This window comes from Cebus imitator, unplaced genomic scaffold (assembly GCF_001604975.1).
Source record: "Cebus imitator isolate Cc_AM_T3 unplaced genomic scaffold, Cebus_imitator-1.0 Scaffold331, whole genome shotgun sequence".
Taxonomy (NCBI): domain Eukaryota; kingdom Metazoa; phylum Chordata; class Mammalia; order Primates; family Cebidae; genus Cebus; species Cebus imitator.
The window spans coordinates 471573-490455 of NW_016107646.1; the positions used below are offsets into that span (position 1 = coordinate 471573).

The window sequence follows — 18883 nt, forward strand, 5'->3', positions numbered from 1 at the left end:
AAAAAAAAAAAAAAAAAAAAAAAAAAAAAAAAAAAAAAAAAAAAAAAAAAAAAAAAAAAAAAAAAAAATCCTCTGTGCTCGCCTATTCATCCCTTTCTACTCACAACCCCTAGCAACCACTGATCTTTTTACTGTCTCATAGTTTTGCCTTTTCTAAAATGTTATACAGTTGGAATCATATAGTATTTAGCTTTTTCAGATTCACTTCTTTTGCTTAGTAATATGCATTTAAGCTTCCTCTATGTCTTTTTACAGCTTCATACTATTTCGTTATCTGGATGTCCCACAGTTTGTTTATCCATTCAGCTACTAAAGGACACCTTGGTTGCTTCCAAATTTTGGCAATTATGAATAAAGCTGCCATAAACATCTATGTGCAGGGTTTTGTGCAGACATAAGTTTTGTGGGTAAATACTAAGGTTGCTGAATTGCCTGGTAAGAGAATGTTTAGTTTTGTAAGAAACTGCCAAACTGTCTTCCAAAGTGGCTATACCATGCATTTCCACTAGCAATGAATAAGAGATCCTAGTCATCATTATTGTTCTATATAGTCAAATACTTGCCTTATTTGTCCATATTTACCCATTTCTTTTTCTTTCTTTCTTTTTTTCTTTTTTTTTGAAAGAGAGTCTCACTCTGTTGCCCAGGCTGGAGTGCAGTAGTACGATCCCGGCTCACTGCAACCTCCACCTCCCAGGCTCAAGTGATTCTTCTCCCTCAGCTTCCTGAATAGCTGGAACTAACCGGTGCAAGCCACCATGCCTGGCTAATTTCTGTATTTTTAGTAGAGATGGGGTTTCACCGTGTTAGCCAGGCTGATCTCGAACTCCTGACCTGAAGTGATCTGCCCTCTTTGGCCTCCCAAAGTGCTGGGATTACAGGCGTGAGCCATTATACCCAGCCCATGTTTATCCATTTCTGGTTTACCGCTGTTCTTATTTTAAATAACAGCTTTACTGAGATATAATTTACATTCCATAATGTTCAGCCTTTTAAAGTGTACAGTTCAATAGTTTTTAATATACTCACATAGTTGTGCAGCCATCGCCACTCTCTAATTTCAGAATATTTTCATCACCTGGCTGGACACAGTGGCTCATGCCTGTAATTGCAGCACTTTGGGAGGCCATGGTGTGCAGATCATTTGAGGTCAAGAGTTCCAGACCACCCTGGCCAACATGATAAAAATCCATCTCTACTATTAACAAAAAGTACACAAATCAGCTGGGCATGGTGGCATGTCTGTAGTCCCAGCTACTTGGGAGGCTGAGATGGGAGAGTCGCTTGAACCCAGGAGGCAGAGATTGCAGTGAGTCGAGGTCGCACCACTGCACTCCAGCCTGGGCAACAGGATGAGACTCCATCTCAAAAAACAAAAAAGAATATTTTCATCACCCCAAAAAGAAAATCCATAGCCATTAGCAGTCATTTCCCATTTCCTCCTCCCCACAGTCCATGGCAACCATCAACCTGCATTCTGACTATATGAAGTTGCCTGTTCTGGACATTTTATATTAATGGACTCATACAGTATGTGGCCTTTTACGTCTGTTTTTTTTTTTTCTTAGCATAGTGTTTTCAAGGCTCATCACATTGTAGCATGTATCAGTATGGATCACCTATATAGCATGTATTATTTCTTTTTATGTCTATATAATACTCCATTGCATGAACATACTACATTTTATTTATCCATTCATCAGTTGATAGATATTTGGGTTGTTTTCATGTTTTGGATATTATGTTCTTGCATCTTATTTTTCTTCTGGCTTCAGTGTCCTTCTCTCTGAAGAAAATTTTAGTAGCTCTTTCAATAAAATTCTTTGAATTACAAATTCTCTGTCACTCTGCAAATATCTTCATTTTTCCACTTGAGTATAGGAGTATAGGCTGACAATAATTTTACTCAGCACTTTGATGATATTATTCTATTGACTTCGGGCTCTTATTGTTGTTGAGAAGTAGGCTGTTAGTCTAATTTGTCATTTTTCTCAGAATGCTTTTAAGATTTTCTTTGTCACTTTTTTTTTTGCATATACAATTTCTGTATATGTGAATTATGTTTTGTTTGGGACTCATGCTTTCTCAGTTTGAGGATTCATGTCTTCATTAGTTGTGTTAAGCTCTCCACCATTACCCTTTTAAATGTCATCTATCCTTTGTTCTCTCTCTCTTCTCCATATGGAATTCCTCTTACTCATACACGAGGTCTTTTCATCCTAACCCCTTGTTTCCTAAGATCTCTCCTATATTTTCCAACTCTTTATCTCTTTGTACTGAATTCTGGGTAACTTTCTTGGAACTATCTTCCAGTTTACCTTTCCTGACTTCTCTCTTCTGAATTGAGTCTTATGTATTTCTCTCAGGACATATACAGTAATGCAATTAATTTTTATAAGCCCATTTCTTCTCTAGACTATAAGCTCCTTGAAGGCAGAGCTGTGACTTACACATTGACTCATCTTTTAAACACTAATGACTAGTATAGACCTAGCACAGAGACATTGTTTATTAAATATCATTTGAACTGAACTATCAGATCAAATATAAACTGTCTAGAAATAGGAAACTTTGATCTTTGGCACTAGAAGGATCACAGTGAGTAACTATTTTATAATAACCGAGGTTTGAGTATGCCAAACATCCAGTTTCTGTAAGAGCAAAATTTGTCCCAGAATTCAGATTTCAACAATTAAGAGTGTAGTAAAAAGCTGCTTGCTGACTTTTAAAATCTAGTAGATTTGTATTATACTAAAAAAACAAGAAATATGTAGATATAAAGCAGCTGTCAGAAATAGTTTCCTGATAATACTCTGTATATTCTTATTCTATATTTTTTTCTGAAATTTTGTCCAATTATTCAAGGTTGATTGCATGCTTATTAAATTTATTAAAACATTCCTGTGAATGGTAGTAACATAGTAAATCCTCATTAATTGCTCTAATTATTGGGGAGGAAAGCTTCAAATTTGCAATGCTTTTAAAAGAAGGTGGTTTGATTACCTTTAGACATACAGTAACTTGAGGTAACCATTACTAAATATGGCTTCCAATTAGAGGCTCTGGTAAATGTGCTTCAATGATTACAAACTCCTGCAATCAGAAGTATCATTTGCATACATTGAACAGGCCCTTAGAAACTTGCCATTACATTAGATTAAAAATGTCTAGTTTACATCATTACTTATCAGCACATCATATCTTTTTCCAACATTTTAGAATCTATGGAAGCTTAAATCTCTCTCTTGTTTTCTCTTTCCTTTGCTCCCTCTCACCTCCCTGACCTTTTACTGATCTGGAGACTAGTCAGGGAAGAGAACGGGGCCAGAGAAGGAAAGTGACTTGTGCAAAATCACACAGCTAGATAGCAGCCAAATTTTGAGCCCAAGACACCCAGGTCAAGTCTGAATCACTATTTATCTGTAGAATGCAATAGGTAACCTTCTGGCTAGTCAATGTCAATGCACCACAAGGTTTTAATTAGCAGAATTTGTTTCTGTTGCTCAATACAAATGAAATAAAGCAATGACAATCGTTGGGAGGAAAGATTGTTCTACATCTTAATAATGTAGTTACAAGTAGAAGCCAGAAACACAGGAAGATGCCCTTAATTAAGGTCTGTAGTGCTCACTGTTGTCACCACTGTAGCATAATTTCTGGCTTTTCCAGCATGTCTTGGCAAATAGATGGTGGCAGCTACAGCATACTACTTATATAGAATGAAGCTCAAAATAGCAGCACTGATAAGTATTAAGATATTTTAATTTTATTTGGAACAACAATTTTCTGTCCTTTTTTGTGCCAGAATGTTCTTTATACATTTCAAATTGACCTGTAGTATTGTGTTATTGACTTGTAATCCACTGCGGAGCAAGAGCAGTGATTTGTCCGTATGGAGACGGGACATGGCAATACAGGGGTGTGTGGAATTAGTCATCTGTCCCAGCTCTGGCTTTGAACTCAACCTGGCTCTGTCTTCAAAACACAAATTCAAAATAAGATCCCAATGGAAGCTAGTACATTGCACAAAAGCGCCATAGATTCTGAGCTCATTTTGAACACAGTAATGGTTGTAAGCACCTCACAACTAGAATAATGCTATATCTTGTTCCTGGCAATAAAACATGCATGAACTGGAAATGATACAAACTGTGTCTTGTATCAGCAATAGTACAGGCTGAGTGATTTAGATCAACTAATCACTGCAGAAAGGACCATAAGAGCCTGCACACACCAGGGGACACATCCGAGACATGGGAGTTCAGCTCACACCATCTCACAGTAAACTCTTAGGAATGAGCTGGGGTTGTTTTGCATTTGTACCCAGTAGACAGGTAGGCACATGCTAAGTCTCCAGGACAGTTAGGACGGGCCAGGAAGACATCCATACGCCTAGAGATACATCTTTAAATATTTAGGGGTAAAGATTTATAGTATGTGCCGCTGACCTTCAAATAGTCCATTCTCTTTATATATGTATTGAGAGAGAGAAAAAAAAAACCAAATATTTCACAATGTAAACAATTGGTGAATCTCCAGGTGAGGGACATATGGTGTTTATTGTACTTCTTTTTTTTATTTTTCTATAGGTTTAAAAATTTTCCGGCCGGGCGCGGTGGCTCACGCCTATAATCCCAGCACTTTGGGAGGCCGAGGCGGGCGGATCACGAGGTCAAGAGATCAAGACCATCCTGGTCAACATGGTGAAACCCCGTCTCTACTAAAAATACAAAAAATTAGCTGGGCATGGTGGCGCGTGCCTGTAGTCCCAGTGACTCAGGAGGCTGAGGCAGGAGAATTGCCTGAACCCAGGAGGCGGAGGTTGCGGTGAGCCGAGATCGCGCCATTGCACTCCAGCCTGGGTAACAAGAGCGAAACTCCGTCTCAAAAAAAAAAAAAAATTTCCAAGCTAAAAAATTTTAAATACAACCTTCCTTTGCAGGCTCAGTGAAATTAAGGAAAGGAGGAATTTATTTAAAAATAGAGTTAAGAAGAGATAACAAGAGAAGAAATGAAAAGGAAGCTGGCAGAACCAAGAAAAGATGTTAAGGAGAAAAATAAAACCATTGTGCAACTGAAAACCACATGTAGGCACTGCTTGAGAAAAACACACTATGTAGAGGGAAAGGACATGAAATGAAAGTGATCAGAGAGAAAGAGGAGAGATGTAGGGGACAGACAACTTCAGCAAGCTCACGTCAGATGTTATCCATTCAGTCGTTCATCCATTTAGTATTCATTCAGCAACTGCTAAATGTTAGGCCTGATGTTGGGAATCAAGAATGCAAAGTACCCTTAAGATACTCAGAAGGAGAAGGATGGTTACCAGAGGCTGGGAAGGGTACTGGGGGAGGGAATGGTGAGGTGGGGATGCTTAATGGGTACAAAAAAGCAGAAAGAATTAGTAAGACCAACTATTTGATAGCACAACAGGGTGACTACAGCCAATAATAAATGTACATCTTAAAATAACTAAAAGAGTATAATTGGATTGTTTGTAACACAAAGGATAAATGCTTGAGGGGATGGGTACCCCATTCTCCATGATGTGATTATTATACATCGCATGCCTGTATCAAAACATCTCATGTCCCCCGTAAATATACGTACCTACTAGGCACCCACAAAGATGAAAAAAAAAATGTAAAAAGGGAATCTGAGAAGCAGAGAAAGCAACCACTAACAAGCAGAACACAGCCTGTTCAGTCTCCAATAGAGGTGTGCTCTGCTCTATTAGAACCCCAGGGAACAGAGAAGACAGAGTACAAATCTGCCTTGTGGGTGGGGACTGTACTTGTTTGCTGTGACCGTTGCACCACATTACCACAAAACATCGTGGCTTAACATAACACAATCTCTTCTCTCACAGTTCTGGAGGCTGGAAGTCCAAAATCAACTTTGTTGGGCTGCAGTCAAGGGGTCAGGAGAGCCGAGCTTCCTCTGGAGGCTCCAGAGGAGAACCTGTGCCTTGCCTCGTGCAGCCTCGGTGGCTGCTGGCTTCCTTGGCTCGTGGCCGCATCACCCCAAGCTCTGCTTCTGTGATCACATAGCCTCTACTCATCTGCCTCAGATCTCCTTATGCTTCTCTCTTGTAAAGACACATGTGATGGCATTTAGGCCCAGCCGGGAGAGCCAGGATACTCTCCCCATCTCAAGATCCTTACTTGAATCACATCTGCAAAGCCCTCTTTGTGCCATGCAAGGTAACATTCGAAGGAGGCTTTGGGATCTAGATGCAGATGTCTTTTTTTTTGGGAGGGGGAGAGTCTTTGTTCGGCTTACCCCAGGGAGGGAGTTAGAGAAGCCTCTCAGGGTGATATCTCACCAGGTTAGTGCATTCCAGCAAAGAGCAGGGCAGGTGCAGGGGCCCCAGCTGCCGCAAACAAGGCACCCCGAAGGCCTGAAAGCAGAGGACTGGAGAGACAAACAGGAGACTTTTGTGCCATGGATCTGTAGGCGGTGCTAAGACACCAAGAACTCAAAGAACACAAAGACATAAACTAGACAAGGCTAAGTCCAGATCTGGCTTTTGGAAGACTCATCCTAGCTGCAGCGTGGAGGATGGAGTGGCAAGGAGACCAGAGAGCAGGAAGACCAAGCAGGACACAGATCTAGGAGTTCACGTAGGAAGTAGCAGCAATGAGGATAATTATAACAGGGCCCTAAAGAAATAATACTAGCCGGGCGTGGTGGCATGCACCTGTAGTCCTGGCTACTTGGGAGGCTGAGGTGGGAAGATCACTTCAGCCCAGGAGTTTGAGGCTGCAGTGAGCTATGATTGCACCACTGCACTCTAGCCTGGGCAACAGAGCGAGACCGTCTCTAAAAACAAAAAAGAAAAGAAAAAAACAATATTCATAGCAGCAAACATTGGAGACAACCTGAAATACGGTAATGCTTTTTAGATTACTGGGTGGGCTGTGCTATTTTTACCACTAATCTCCTTCATTCTTGTAGATAATTGAGTTGTCTGCAATACTAACGCAAACCGAGTTAAAACTATAATCCCATATGTGAAAAAGAAGAAAGAAATTTTCAGTCAGGAACAGATTTTTAATTTGTTATCTTGGTAATTGCATGCTATTGGGTTATCGTGTTCCAATGCTGAGAAAGTCTACAACACCAAGTCCAAGTCGGGCTATTTAAAAGCCAACATATAAGCTCAGAGTTACATAACACAGTATATTGTTGCTATTCTACAAGCTGTTCCATGCCAATTTTTAATCAACCTTAAAGCCTAGGCAGAAAACCCCAACATATTGCCTTCCCATGCAATTAAGAACTATTACATTTGTCTTTTACTAGGGAACACATTTATTTATATCATTGTACATGCTTTATTTTTAAAAACAAAATTTCGTTAAAAATAAGCCTAAGTTTTACTAAAAAGCCACCAGGACTTTTCATTTCTGAGAAATTTAAGTCTCAGCAGAACAAATTTATGGAAAAAGCAATACATTTAATAACAAGCCCTTTGAGAGCTTTTAACACTTTGGTAAATGGAGAACAACAATAGTCAAGAAAAGGTGAGATTCCAGTTAGGGAAGCCTTAAACTTGTTTCTAGTACAAAACAGCTTAATCCTGTATAATACTGGGGAGGAAATTTTTGAAACAAAGACAGACATGCTGAACACAAAGAATGCTATTGTCTGTGTCCAGGTCAATATAGGGCCTTACAACTTTCATATTTTACAAGCACATGTTTCTTATAATAGTTCTAACAACCCATAATCCTTTGTTTCCAAAGAGGCAGGATTGCAGGCCACCTTTTTCAGGCCCAGCCCAGGTTTGGAACAAGGCTTCCTCTGCAAAAGCTGGATGCTGTGAGCTCTGTCAGCTGCAACAGTCTACCCCACACCTGCCTGGGGTTCCGGAGTGCATGCTCTATTTGGGAGCAATGCCTGCCCTGAACTCCAACAGTACTTTGCCAGCAGCTTTCCCCAAAGACTAAACTCCACAGCCTATATCAGGCATCAGCCATTGGGTGAGTTTCTGTCTTGATATGGGGAGGGACTGTGATGACGTGGCCACTCACTGACTGATCTCTGACAGAGACTCCTGAGGCCCTCGCCACCAACCAGATTAGACCTTTCTGAAATCAAGGCAAGAATCAAGTTCAAGTTTGCTATACCCCTTAGACATTGTGACTTGGGCTCTTCACAACCTCTCAGGGGCCAATCCTCACAGCCAGTCTAATGTCCCCATGCTCAAGCCCCCTATTCCTGGCAAAAGCCTCACATCCCACTAGCATAGCAGCCAGGACCTCGTGATCAATGCTCATATGACACCCACAGGAATTCCCCGATCGCAGTTGTTATTTGTGTCGAATCTCGCTCACAAAGAACTGCCCATGCTACCACTGTAACTCCAGCAGTCATATTCAAATGCATATCACAATGTTTCCTCTTCTACTTTGGCTCTCTTATTTACAATCACAGAACAGTACCATGTTTGTTCTGGAAGTTTAATGTAAATAACTCATCAGGTTATATAAGGAGAGTAACTTCTAACTACTCTTTCAAATATTTTTCAAGTATCTTTTCGTTTTTTTTTTGTTTGTTTTTTTTTTTTTGAGAAAGAGTCTCACTCTGTTGCGAGGCTGGAGTGTAGTGGCATGACCTCAGCTCACTGCAACCTCCGTCTCCCAGGTTCAAGAGATTCTCCTGCGTCAGCCTCCCAAGTTGCTAGGACTACAGGCATGCACCACCACACTCAGATAATTTTTGTATTTTTAGTAGGGACGGGGTTTCACCATGTTGGTCAGGATGGTCTCGATCTCTTGACCTCATAATCCACCCTCCTTGGCTTCCCAAAGTGCTAGGATTACAGGCATGAGCCATTACGCCCAGCCTTTTCAAATATTTCTAAGGCATTTTCTCTCTCTTTCTCTCTCTCTCTCTCTCTCTCTCTCTCTCTCTCTCTCACACACACACACACACACACACACACGATGTATATCACAAAAAATACAGCTACTTTTTGAGGTCATAGTGCATGTTTTCTGACTTCTTCATTAACACTGCCTTATAGAGAAGGATTCTCTGCTTATGGTTTTTCTTGAATGGAATGTTGGTTGCATTTTTGGCCCTCATTGATTCACTGACCCAGCCTAATGTGGGCTATGATAAGAGGGAACACAGTGCAGACACCCCCCAAACAGGCCTGGAACAATCAGAGCCCTGAAAGTCCAGAGACTGAAGAGGAAATAAAGACCCCCAGAATTCACAGGATTTACTTCAAACTTGAATGAGATATTCACAAAGCTAACATGACCCCTAGGACTCTACAGCATTGTATTTGTACACCATAATCTCAGTCACCAAGTAAACTAAACTTGTAGGAGATTCCTACCTGCTAAAGAGGCATTTGTTCATAAGAACTTGCCAAGCAAATAGAAGCAAGCTAGAGACCCAGCAGAGGACACTGCCTTTGCCATTTATTTCCTATAATTTTTCTATCAACAGGAATGAATAGAGGCCTTTCTAGAATTCCTTGGGTGTAGGGGGAGATACATTTAGAACTTGGAAATAGTCACTGCTTAGGGATGATGCTTTTGAAAATGTTTCAGGAATTAAACCTATAATCTAAGCTTCTAAGGAGATTATTGTTCAGGTCCCATCAACAATGACATGGCAGAGTGAGTTATTCTAGGGAGCTTCTTATGTGAGCCAGAATACAGAAATGAAAGGTCCTCTGTGAGCTGGGAATGGTGTTAGCCCAAGGCTGTCCCATGAAGACAAAAATCCATAGGGGGAAGACTTGAGTCTACCTGCGGGGCATTGCTGTTGGGGCCCTTTTCTCTTGGTTACAGGAGTCCTATTTCAGGTGGGTGTCCAGTCCTTCCCAAGGATGCCCATGTGCTTTGGGAACACTAAGCCCAGTAACTCCAGCCTTGGTGACTGGTATGAGACAGGACATGGGCTTAACCTCATCCAATCAGACTAAAGCCCATGTTTTTTCATTAGTGGTTGAGAAAGTCAAGCTCCTTCTTCCAGGGAGTGAAAGGAAGTATGTATCCTAGAGGGACGAGCCTGCTACAAGTGGAACCAACAGCCCTGAAGAACAAAAGTTGAAAATGACAGTGAGAAACTGAGCATTCACCATATCATTAAAGCCCTGGGGTGAAGGCTTGCCTGAACTCAGAGTTCTTCTCGCCTTTTACATCATCCAAATGGATTACTTTCTTTTCTTATTTAAGTCAGCTAAAGTTAGTTTTTTTTCTTTTTTTTTTTTTTTTTTGTAACTTCCAACCTAAAGCGTCTTAACTTACAAACCATTCATGGTAGGGAAGCCAAGTTCAAAGACCAGAAGAGAGACTGACTCCTCTTGCAAGCCAAAGAAATCAGCCCAATGGTCCAAGTTCCTAGAGGAGGAAACAATTTGAGAACTGTAAAGAAGGTGAAGCGGGGTTGGGTGATGAAATGGTTTAAACGTGTCCCCCAAAGTTTACGTGTTGGAAACTTAACCCCCAATGCAACAGTATTGAAGGGTGTGACCTTTATGAGGTGATTAGGTCATGAGGGCTCTGCCTTCATGATCGCATTAATGTCTTTGTTTCTGGGGTAGGTTTCTTATAAAAGAAGTTTGGCCTTCTCTTGCTTTCTTTTGCACATTCCTTCACCATGTGATGCCTTCCCTCATGCTATGACACAGCAAAAAGGCCCTCACCAGATGCAGCCTCTAGACCTTTGACTTCTCAGGTCCAGAACCATGAGCCAAATAAACTTCTGTTGTTTATAAATTACCCAGTCTGTGGTATACTGTTACAACAGCACCAAAAAGACTAAGGTGATTTAGGGAACCAGTGCTGAGGCCACAGGCAAGCATCCAGACATTCATTTTATGCAGACCTGGTATGACCTGCCAAGCTCAGGGTGTGTCTCTGAAGAAGTCATGTTGGGGCAAACACAATCTTCAGTGAGGCATGGAGCTCATAACTAAATATATATCAGCCTATATTTACCTTAGGGCTCAGTCAGCACCTCCTGATATGTGCCAAAGATGGCAAGATACCATGTTGAGGCCAGGCACAGTGGCTCACACCTGTAATCCCAGCACTTTGAGAGGCTGAGGTGGGCAAATCACCTGAGGTCAGGAGTTTGAGACCAGCCTGGCCAACATGGTGAAACCCCATCTCTACTAAAAATACAAAAATTAGCTGGGTGTGATGGCACACGCCTGTAGACCCAGCTACTTAGGAGGCTGAGGTGTGAGAATCACTTGAACCTAGGAGACAGAGGTTGCAGTAAGCTGAGATCATACAACTGCACCCCAGCCTGTGTGACAGAGTAAGACTGTATCTCAAAAACCAAAACCAAAACCAAAACAAAACAAAAAAACATGTTGAGAGTGACCAAGGGCTGGGAAAGTGAAGTAGAGTGCTATCTGCCAGGCTTTGTGCAGTTAGAACACTTTGGTTCACCATGACAGACTGGGTGAAGAGATTTGACTTTTTGTAAAATGTAAGTCTATTGGAACATGGGATGGGGAAGGGGGCAGTGAACTGAAGGTATAAATGGAATAGAATACTGGTCTTTCAGGAAAAAATAAGCTAAAATAAATGGCCCAAAGTCTTATGTTAACACTAAATGAGCTTTCCTAGGTTGGGGTGGTGGTCCTGTTGGTTGAACTACAGTCGGGGTCTATGAAATATGATGACACTACTGCCACCAAACACCTCTATCAGCTGTTCCCAATGCTACGTATCCCACATTTCCAACCTGGAAGTCTGGAAAGTGGCTGAGGACATGGGAAGAATCTCTGCCTTAGTACTTCGAGATATCAAGTGCTTCAGATAGAAAATGACTCTCATTAGGAAGTGTTCTGAAATGTGACTGAAAGGGAGGCAAACATCAAAGAAAGTGAGGAAGGCACCAGATGCAGAGAAATAGTGGTTGTGGTTTAAAGAAAGCAAAGCTACATCAAATAACTGACATGATTTTTCTTATTTCCATTTGCAATGAGCTAAGTCCAAAAATTACTGATCATTAGATATATATTTTTATGATATTTCCTATAATATAGGTTGATTGCAATGTAATAATAACTAGCGTTTATTGGGTACTTGCTATGTGTCTGGCATTTTGCTAACTATTTGATGTGCATTATCTTATTTTGTGCCTATAATAACTCTACAAGGTACATATGTATTATTATTATTTCCATTTATATAGAGAAAGCCAAGAAATAGAAAAATTGAGAAACTTGGCAACACATCTAGTAAAGAGGCTGAGCTTTTAAAATAGCACAATATAGGAACAAAAAGAATAGCTTTGGGGAATGTCAGCTTTTCCAGGGTAAATTCTCAAATGTCAGTGTGAACCATCATCGACATTGGAAAAAGAAATTGTTTAAATAATTCTTATAAGCTAACAAAATGAATATGACATATCATTTCCCATGCTACCTAGGTGAAGCATGCAAGTTGAATAGTCATAGAAATGCTAGTAATACTTTTTAAGGTTTTAAAAATTAGACAACTGGGAAGATAATTATTTTGATGAATAAATTACCACAACAAGTTATCATTAGGAAAATATCCAGATCAAGAATAGAAATTGGGTTCCCACCCAAGCCCTCCTTTTTCCTCCTTCCATCACAACCTCTCCCTTCCCCAGAGGAATCACTGGCCTGACTTTGTGGCAATCACATTTTTGCCTTTTATTATAGCTTTATCACCCAAGTGTGTACCCCTAAACATTATAGGAAATGGTGTCTTTTTCTGCTGTCTCTTTTAGGTTTATTTTAATCTACAGGTCATCCATCCATCCAGCCAATTTCCCCCTTTTTTCCTCATAAAAATGATTTTTTAAGAAACCAGGTCATGTATGCTGTAAACTGGCAAAGTTTCCCATAGCCTGGATTCAGCTGATTGCATCAATGTGAATATTATAACTATGTAGTATGACTCAAGCCTTAAGGAGGGTATCAGGTAGATTTAAATGCAAATATCTGGTCTGCCACATATGCAAGTATATTAAAACTCAGTTCCTCTAAAAAGGGCCAGGGGACTTATTTATTGATTTACAAAAGTTTTGAACAGTTGCTTTGAGGAAATCTGTTTCCTGTTTCTTCCTCCCTCTTCCTTGTTTTTTTTTTTTTTTTTTTTTTTGGCGCCACCATCCTGTTTTTTTTTTTTTTTTTTTTTTTTTTTGGAGACAGCATCATGTGCTATGTTGCCCAGGCAGGTCTTGAACTCCTGGGCTCAAGAGATCCTCCTGTCTCAGCCTCCTGAGTAGCTGGGACTATAGGCATGAGCTATCATATCTGGCTTTTTTCTGCCTTGTACATACATCTCCTAGAAAATCTGATAAAGGAAAAAATGTCACATTGGATTCATAAGGCAGGGAACAACATCAAGTATAAATAAAACAAAATAGAAAAAGACTTTTTCTTAGGAAGGAAATAGAAAGGACCAGAAAGCAACCTCTACTCAGCCCTTTGATTATTTGGAAGTTTTGCTCTGTTCTTTCTTTAAAAGATAGTCATATGCAGCTACCAGCAGAAAAGAGACTGTAGCAAAGCAAAATTAATGAAAGGGCTATATAAAACTCAGCACGATTTTTCTCAAGTACAGCAAGAGAAGCCTTATTCATTTTCCCCTCGCGTGGACTCTTACCACATTGTTTTCAAGCCTTAGTTTCTAGCAATGGCCTTCAGGCATGGAAAAAAAATAGCTTTGCAGTTAAACCCACTTGCTGTAAGATCTCGGGGCAAGTTATTTAACACACGTTTCCTTACATGAGCAGTGAGGATAATACATACCTTACGCGGTTGCGGGGGCTCAAATGAGATAACAGCTATAAAGTGTCCCATAGTAAATGCATAACAAATGTCAGTCTCTTCGCTGTCCTCCTCCCTGCCAAGTTGTATCAATTTTCCCTTAAATATGTTGACTTTAAAATCTGAGGCATTGAAAATCTAAAGTTCAAAGAAAGGGCATAAAGAAATCCTGAAGTTTTATCTCACCCTATGCAGAATCAGCCTTTCTGACCATGTCCTTGTGAATTAGACATTTAACAATAAGAACCAACAACAAATCCTCCTCAATTAGTTCCCACATTTTCCCTCTTCTGTCCGTTCCCTCCGCAACCTTGCTGGTTTGGCCCTTATTTATCCAACTGCATAGCATGAGGGAGGCTGGAGATCTTTTGGTCCAACTCTAATTTTACCAGTAAGGAAACTGACATCCAGAGAACTTAAGTGACTTGCCCAAGTATGCTAGTTAACAGCACAGGTGACAGCCTCTAGCACAAATTAAATGCTTATGTTTTGAAACTTCACAGGGACCCCAAAAGCATGTATGACTATTATGTATCCCTAAACATTAAAAAAATTTTAAAAAATGCATATGGGGGCAAGTAGGTAAAAGAAAAGAGAACCAAGAGAGCCACAGCAGGGAGCACAGCTTGCTTTAAACATGAGCTCCAGCTCAGTGATCACATGGGGAAAGGCCCAGCGTTGCTAGAACTCCTAATATTTAAAGAGATTATGGAAACTCGAAGTTTTATATTGAATCTTCTCATTTTTAAATGTTGGCAATATACTGAACACTTTTAAGCCTCTCTGGTGGTCAAACAAGACATATCTATAGGCTGGATTGAGTCCACAGCTGGCCAGTTTCAAAGCTCTGAATCCTGCTAGCCTTAATTTAAATTTCTTTTACTTTGTTTCCTTTGATTCCTGCACTCCTGCTCAAAAAAATCTTCCATGGCTCCCCACTGTCTACAAGATAAAGTCCGAACATTGTCACCAGTCCTTCAAGGCAACCCACGACTATATTCAAGACCCCAAACCATATTTCCACCTTATAGTCAGTCTCCATCTTCCACCGCGACCAGAATGGTGGCTGAATTGTACTCTAGGAAGGAAAATATTCAGAAAGGCACCCGTCCAGGCCATGAGGGCTGCTCCTGGGTCCCTGAGCTTTTTCGTTTCCTGTAGCACCCTACACTGTGCGTGCCTATCAGTGAAACCCTGTCTATCCTTAACTGTCCAGTTCAAATACCACCTCTCCACAAAACATCCCTGATGGCCCAAGCAAATACCCACTTGCTCTGAATTTCCATAGGACTTGGTATCACTCACATGACACTTACAACATACTGCCTTGTTTTGGCATTGCCTACATAGCTCGTTTTCCCAAACACCTAATAATATTCATGGAAGGAAGAGTTTGGGTCTTGCACTATATTGAATATCCCCACAGTGCTTTGTACATAGCATGGAGCTCAATAAACATCTTGGGAACATTATCCTTCTCTACTGAAAACTTGTGGATCAAACATAAAGTACCCTTTCTTTACCAGGCAGAACTCCATCACTTCTAGACTTTTGTATTCCAGGCTTTTCACCAAGCATGCAGCATCTGAGTGATGCAAGGGCAAAGACCTCACCTCCCTGCTCCTAAGACATCGTCCCCACTGAACTACTACTTTTGAGTTGCTTTGAGATTTCTTCCTACAGAAGCACTCACACCTTTGCCTTAGACAGCATTGATTCTAAATGGCCACTGTTAAACATTCATCTATTACATGAAAGCATTCCAGGGAAGTTTGTCTTTTTCTACTTAGTAAGGTTACTTGATCAGATTTGATGATAATCACTTTGAAAGGGACAGAGAACTAGGCTATCAGCCAATGCTGTGCAAATATTTTAGCTGTGATAAAACCAATGGAAGCAAGCAATAAGCATCATTAAGCTGTGGCTAGCTAGCAGCCAACATTAATTTTGATTGTGAGAGTGACACATTTATATCTCACACTGTGTTTTTCTGGAGCCACACCCATTTTAAGCCATTTCTATTCAGTGTCAAAAAAGACAAGAAAAATTTGACTCAATTAACACTAGAAGCACTCAATAAAATGCTTCTCAAGTGAACTTTTAAAAAATTAACTTTTGCTTAACACAAATGCATTACTGAAAAGACAAAATACCACCGTCTTATAAGAGTGCCTAAATTTACACAATAATGGGAAAACTTGATACAGTCTTGTTTCAAACCAGCAATGTTTAGATGTCAGCTCAGTAATTTCAATTAGCACATTCTGGATACATCCTCTCTAACCTGTACAAATACACACTGTCAAAGGCAAATTAAGCCTTGCAAACAATATTTACTTGCCTTCCATTTATGTCACATGATAATCTGTGTTTGGATATCAGAGAGCCAAGACAATCAAGAATTCCAGGAAATGTCAAAGAAAACTAATGACTACAGAGGTTTCCACTGTGAAAACAATGTTGTCCTGTTTTGGGATGATCACATCTACTAACCCTCTCATTTTTTTCTACCAAGAGGGGATAGGTAAGTCATTCTTAAACTTGTATTGGGAATGCTTCTAATATAAGAATAATATAATACACTCAAAGAAGTTCCCATAAAAATGATGCTTTTCTTTGTAATTCCTATGGGTAGGAGAAAGGAGAAATGGGGATAGGTTACAAACACTGATCAAGAGGCTCTGGGTCCCCTCATTTTTCTTTTTCCTATTTTTATATTTTTTATGATGAAATAGACTTAAAGCAATACTCTCTCCTCTTGAAAACTAATAAAGTGGAGGTGCTTATTTATCTTATTTATTCTTTATACAAATATATTGTCTTCTGCATTCAGAAATTAACATTTAAAACACTCTCCAAGCATAAAAGGAATCTAGATCTTTGATAATTGGTTAACGTCTCCGATTTAGAACAACAGCAACAAATATTTTCTGATTATATTATTGCAAAAATAAAAGTATCCATGGTTTTGTTAAAGAACAAGAACAAAACACATTTAATAAAAACAAGAGGAAGCCTGGAATCCACCGTGATAAAACTCAGTTGCAATATGAATGCTGCTAGAGGAAGGGCTGGCCAGAGCTTTCCCTCATCTTAAACCAAGCTAGAAATAAATGGGCGGCTCCAAGTCCCTTTGATTTTGTTAAATGTATATTTCTAGGGTAAACTGGCATTGTTTAGGTTAACAATGTTTTCCCAAAGGGCAGTGGGAAAGAATGAGAGTTCTGCAAATGCAACCTGAGAAAATGTGTTCCTCGCACGGAAATGGAAGAGCTGTGCTGAGACACCAGGGACACACGCAGGCATCTGAGCGAGGTGACATTAGGTTGCCCTTAATGAGTTTTCTGCTTCTGACGACGGGCTGTCACTTAAAAAAAAAAAAAAAAAAAAAAACAAACAAACTGTAAAAGGATCCTGGGGTGAAAATGAGTGGAGAATCGCCCCCACATTCCTAGATTCCTTCCGGGAGAAGAGGGCGGACGCAGGCTGGGGAGGCGGGATCGGGATCTGGAGGCCCAGGAACGGGTGGCTGAGGTCAAGGCCGAGGACCTGGCGCACACTCCCAGGGCCGGGAGAGGAAGACTGGGACCCCCGCGCTCCCAGATGAAGGGGACTTAGGTCAATGCAGGAGACATCGCATGTCAGCTCCTCCCCCACGGAGAGCCCGGGTGTCTTCCTGAGAGTTGGCAGGAAAGCGGCCGAGGCGCAGAGGCTCCCGGAGCCGCACCGGGCTGCGGGGCTGCGGGGCGGCCCTTACCTGGTTCCTGCCGTACCAGGCGCCCGACAGGGAGCCGTTGCCGGGGCCCGGCGCCCCGTACGTGAAGTTCAGCGACAGCTCGTCCAGGGCTGCCGAGGCGGCGTCCCTGGGGCCCGCGGGAGCCAACGCTGCCATGAGGTCTCGTTCCCAGCGCTCGGGCTCCGGCTCCGGCTCCGGCCGCCTCCCCTCCCGGCTGCACCACCCGGACGCTGCGCCCGGGCCGCGCCGCAGCCACTTCCTGCTCGGTGGCCTGGTGAGGCGGGCGCGCCGAGGCCACCTGGCTCCCGCCCCCGCGCGGCCGCAGGTGCTTGCAGCCGGGCCCGGCTCGGCCTCCTCTCCTCCTCCAGCGCGGTGTCAGCGGGGATCCCAGGGGTCTTCGGCCTCCCAGAGGCGCCCGGATCGCGTAGCACCCTCCTCCCGCCGGGCCTGTGTCTGCACCTTCCGGGCCGCACTGTCCAGGGGGCAATCCCCACGGCAGTCTGCAATGGGTGCCCGCGCCTGTCGGGGCCAGAATCACATCATCTCTGATGTAAACATGTGTCCAAGTCAATGGAAGAGAAAGGAGACACTGACTAACCCAAAGCAGCTACCATTTCCCATCTCTACGTGGCAATTCCAGCTCTCTATCACATATGTAGTGTTTCTAATGGATACTTTAAAAATTGATTGCATACGAAAAAGTCATGTTCCCCCAAACAGTGTCAGCAATAGGAGAATCAAGATGCGAGCAATTAAATTTCAGCGCCAGTGCTTGATAGATCCTTAATAAATATCCTTGAAGAGGAAGGATTCCCCCGTGGTAGCTGCAGGACCCCAATGTGTGATGACTGGATTGGGTTTTCTTCAGATGGGACCCAGCAGAATTCCTGAGAAATTGCCAGCTACTGGATATATGTGCATTTAGGATGAGAGATAAATATTGTTATTAATCTTAAGAACTCTAACCAGATGTTCTGGTTTTACCTGTATTCAAATTCTAATGTATGACCACAAATGATCTGTAAGGTATTTCTCACTTTAAGAAGATGAGGTTTCTGTACTGTTGCCTGAAGCCTGATACTTGCCTTCTTTTGTTTACACAATGTTGAGGTTTTTCTTAGATAATCTGCTTTGACTTCCATGACTTCATGAAAGAGGGACCTTCAAGAAAAGAGAAATACTGCCTAGAAGGGAACAGGGAGAGTTTACAGTGTTTCTTAGGGGAAATGTGCAAATGAGAGAAGAAAATGAGAAAAAGTCATTTCTGATACAGAAAAAACAAGACATGTCTCAGAAATTGTGTAGTTTCTGGCTTAAGCCCTCAAGATGTTCAGTGAACAGCTAACAATTGTAGTTAATTATTC

At 41.5% G+C, this 18883-nt stretch overlaps 1 protein-coding gene across 2 annotated transcripts in view; it reads right to left on the reverse strand.

The window, feature by feature from the left end:
• Positions 1-17936, reverse strand: part of NIPAL2 (NIPA like domain containing 2) — a 101357-nt gene extending 83421 nt beyond the window's left edge. For both annotated transcript variants that reach the window (XM_017504997.2, XM_017504999.1), the window contains exon 1: positions 17541-17936. In XM_017504997.2, coding sequence (XP_017360486.1) covers positions 17541-17675 — 135 coding nt within the window. In that variant the 5' untranslated portion in view covers positions 17676-17936. The remainder of the gene's footprint in view (positions 1-17540) is intronic.
• Positions 17937-18883: the final 947 nt, after the last annotated feature.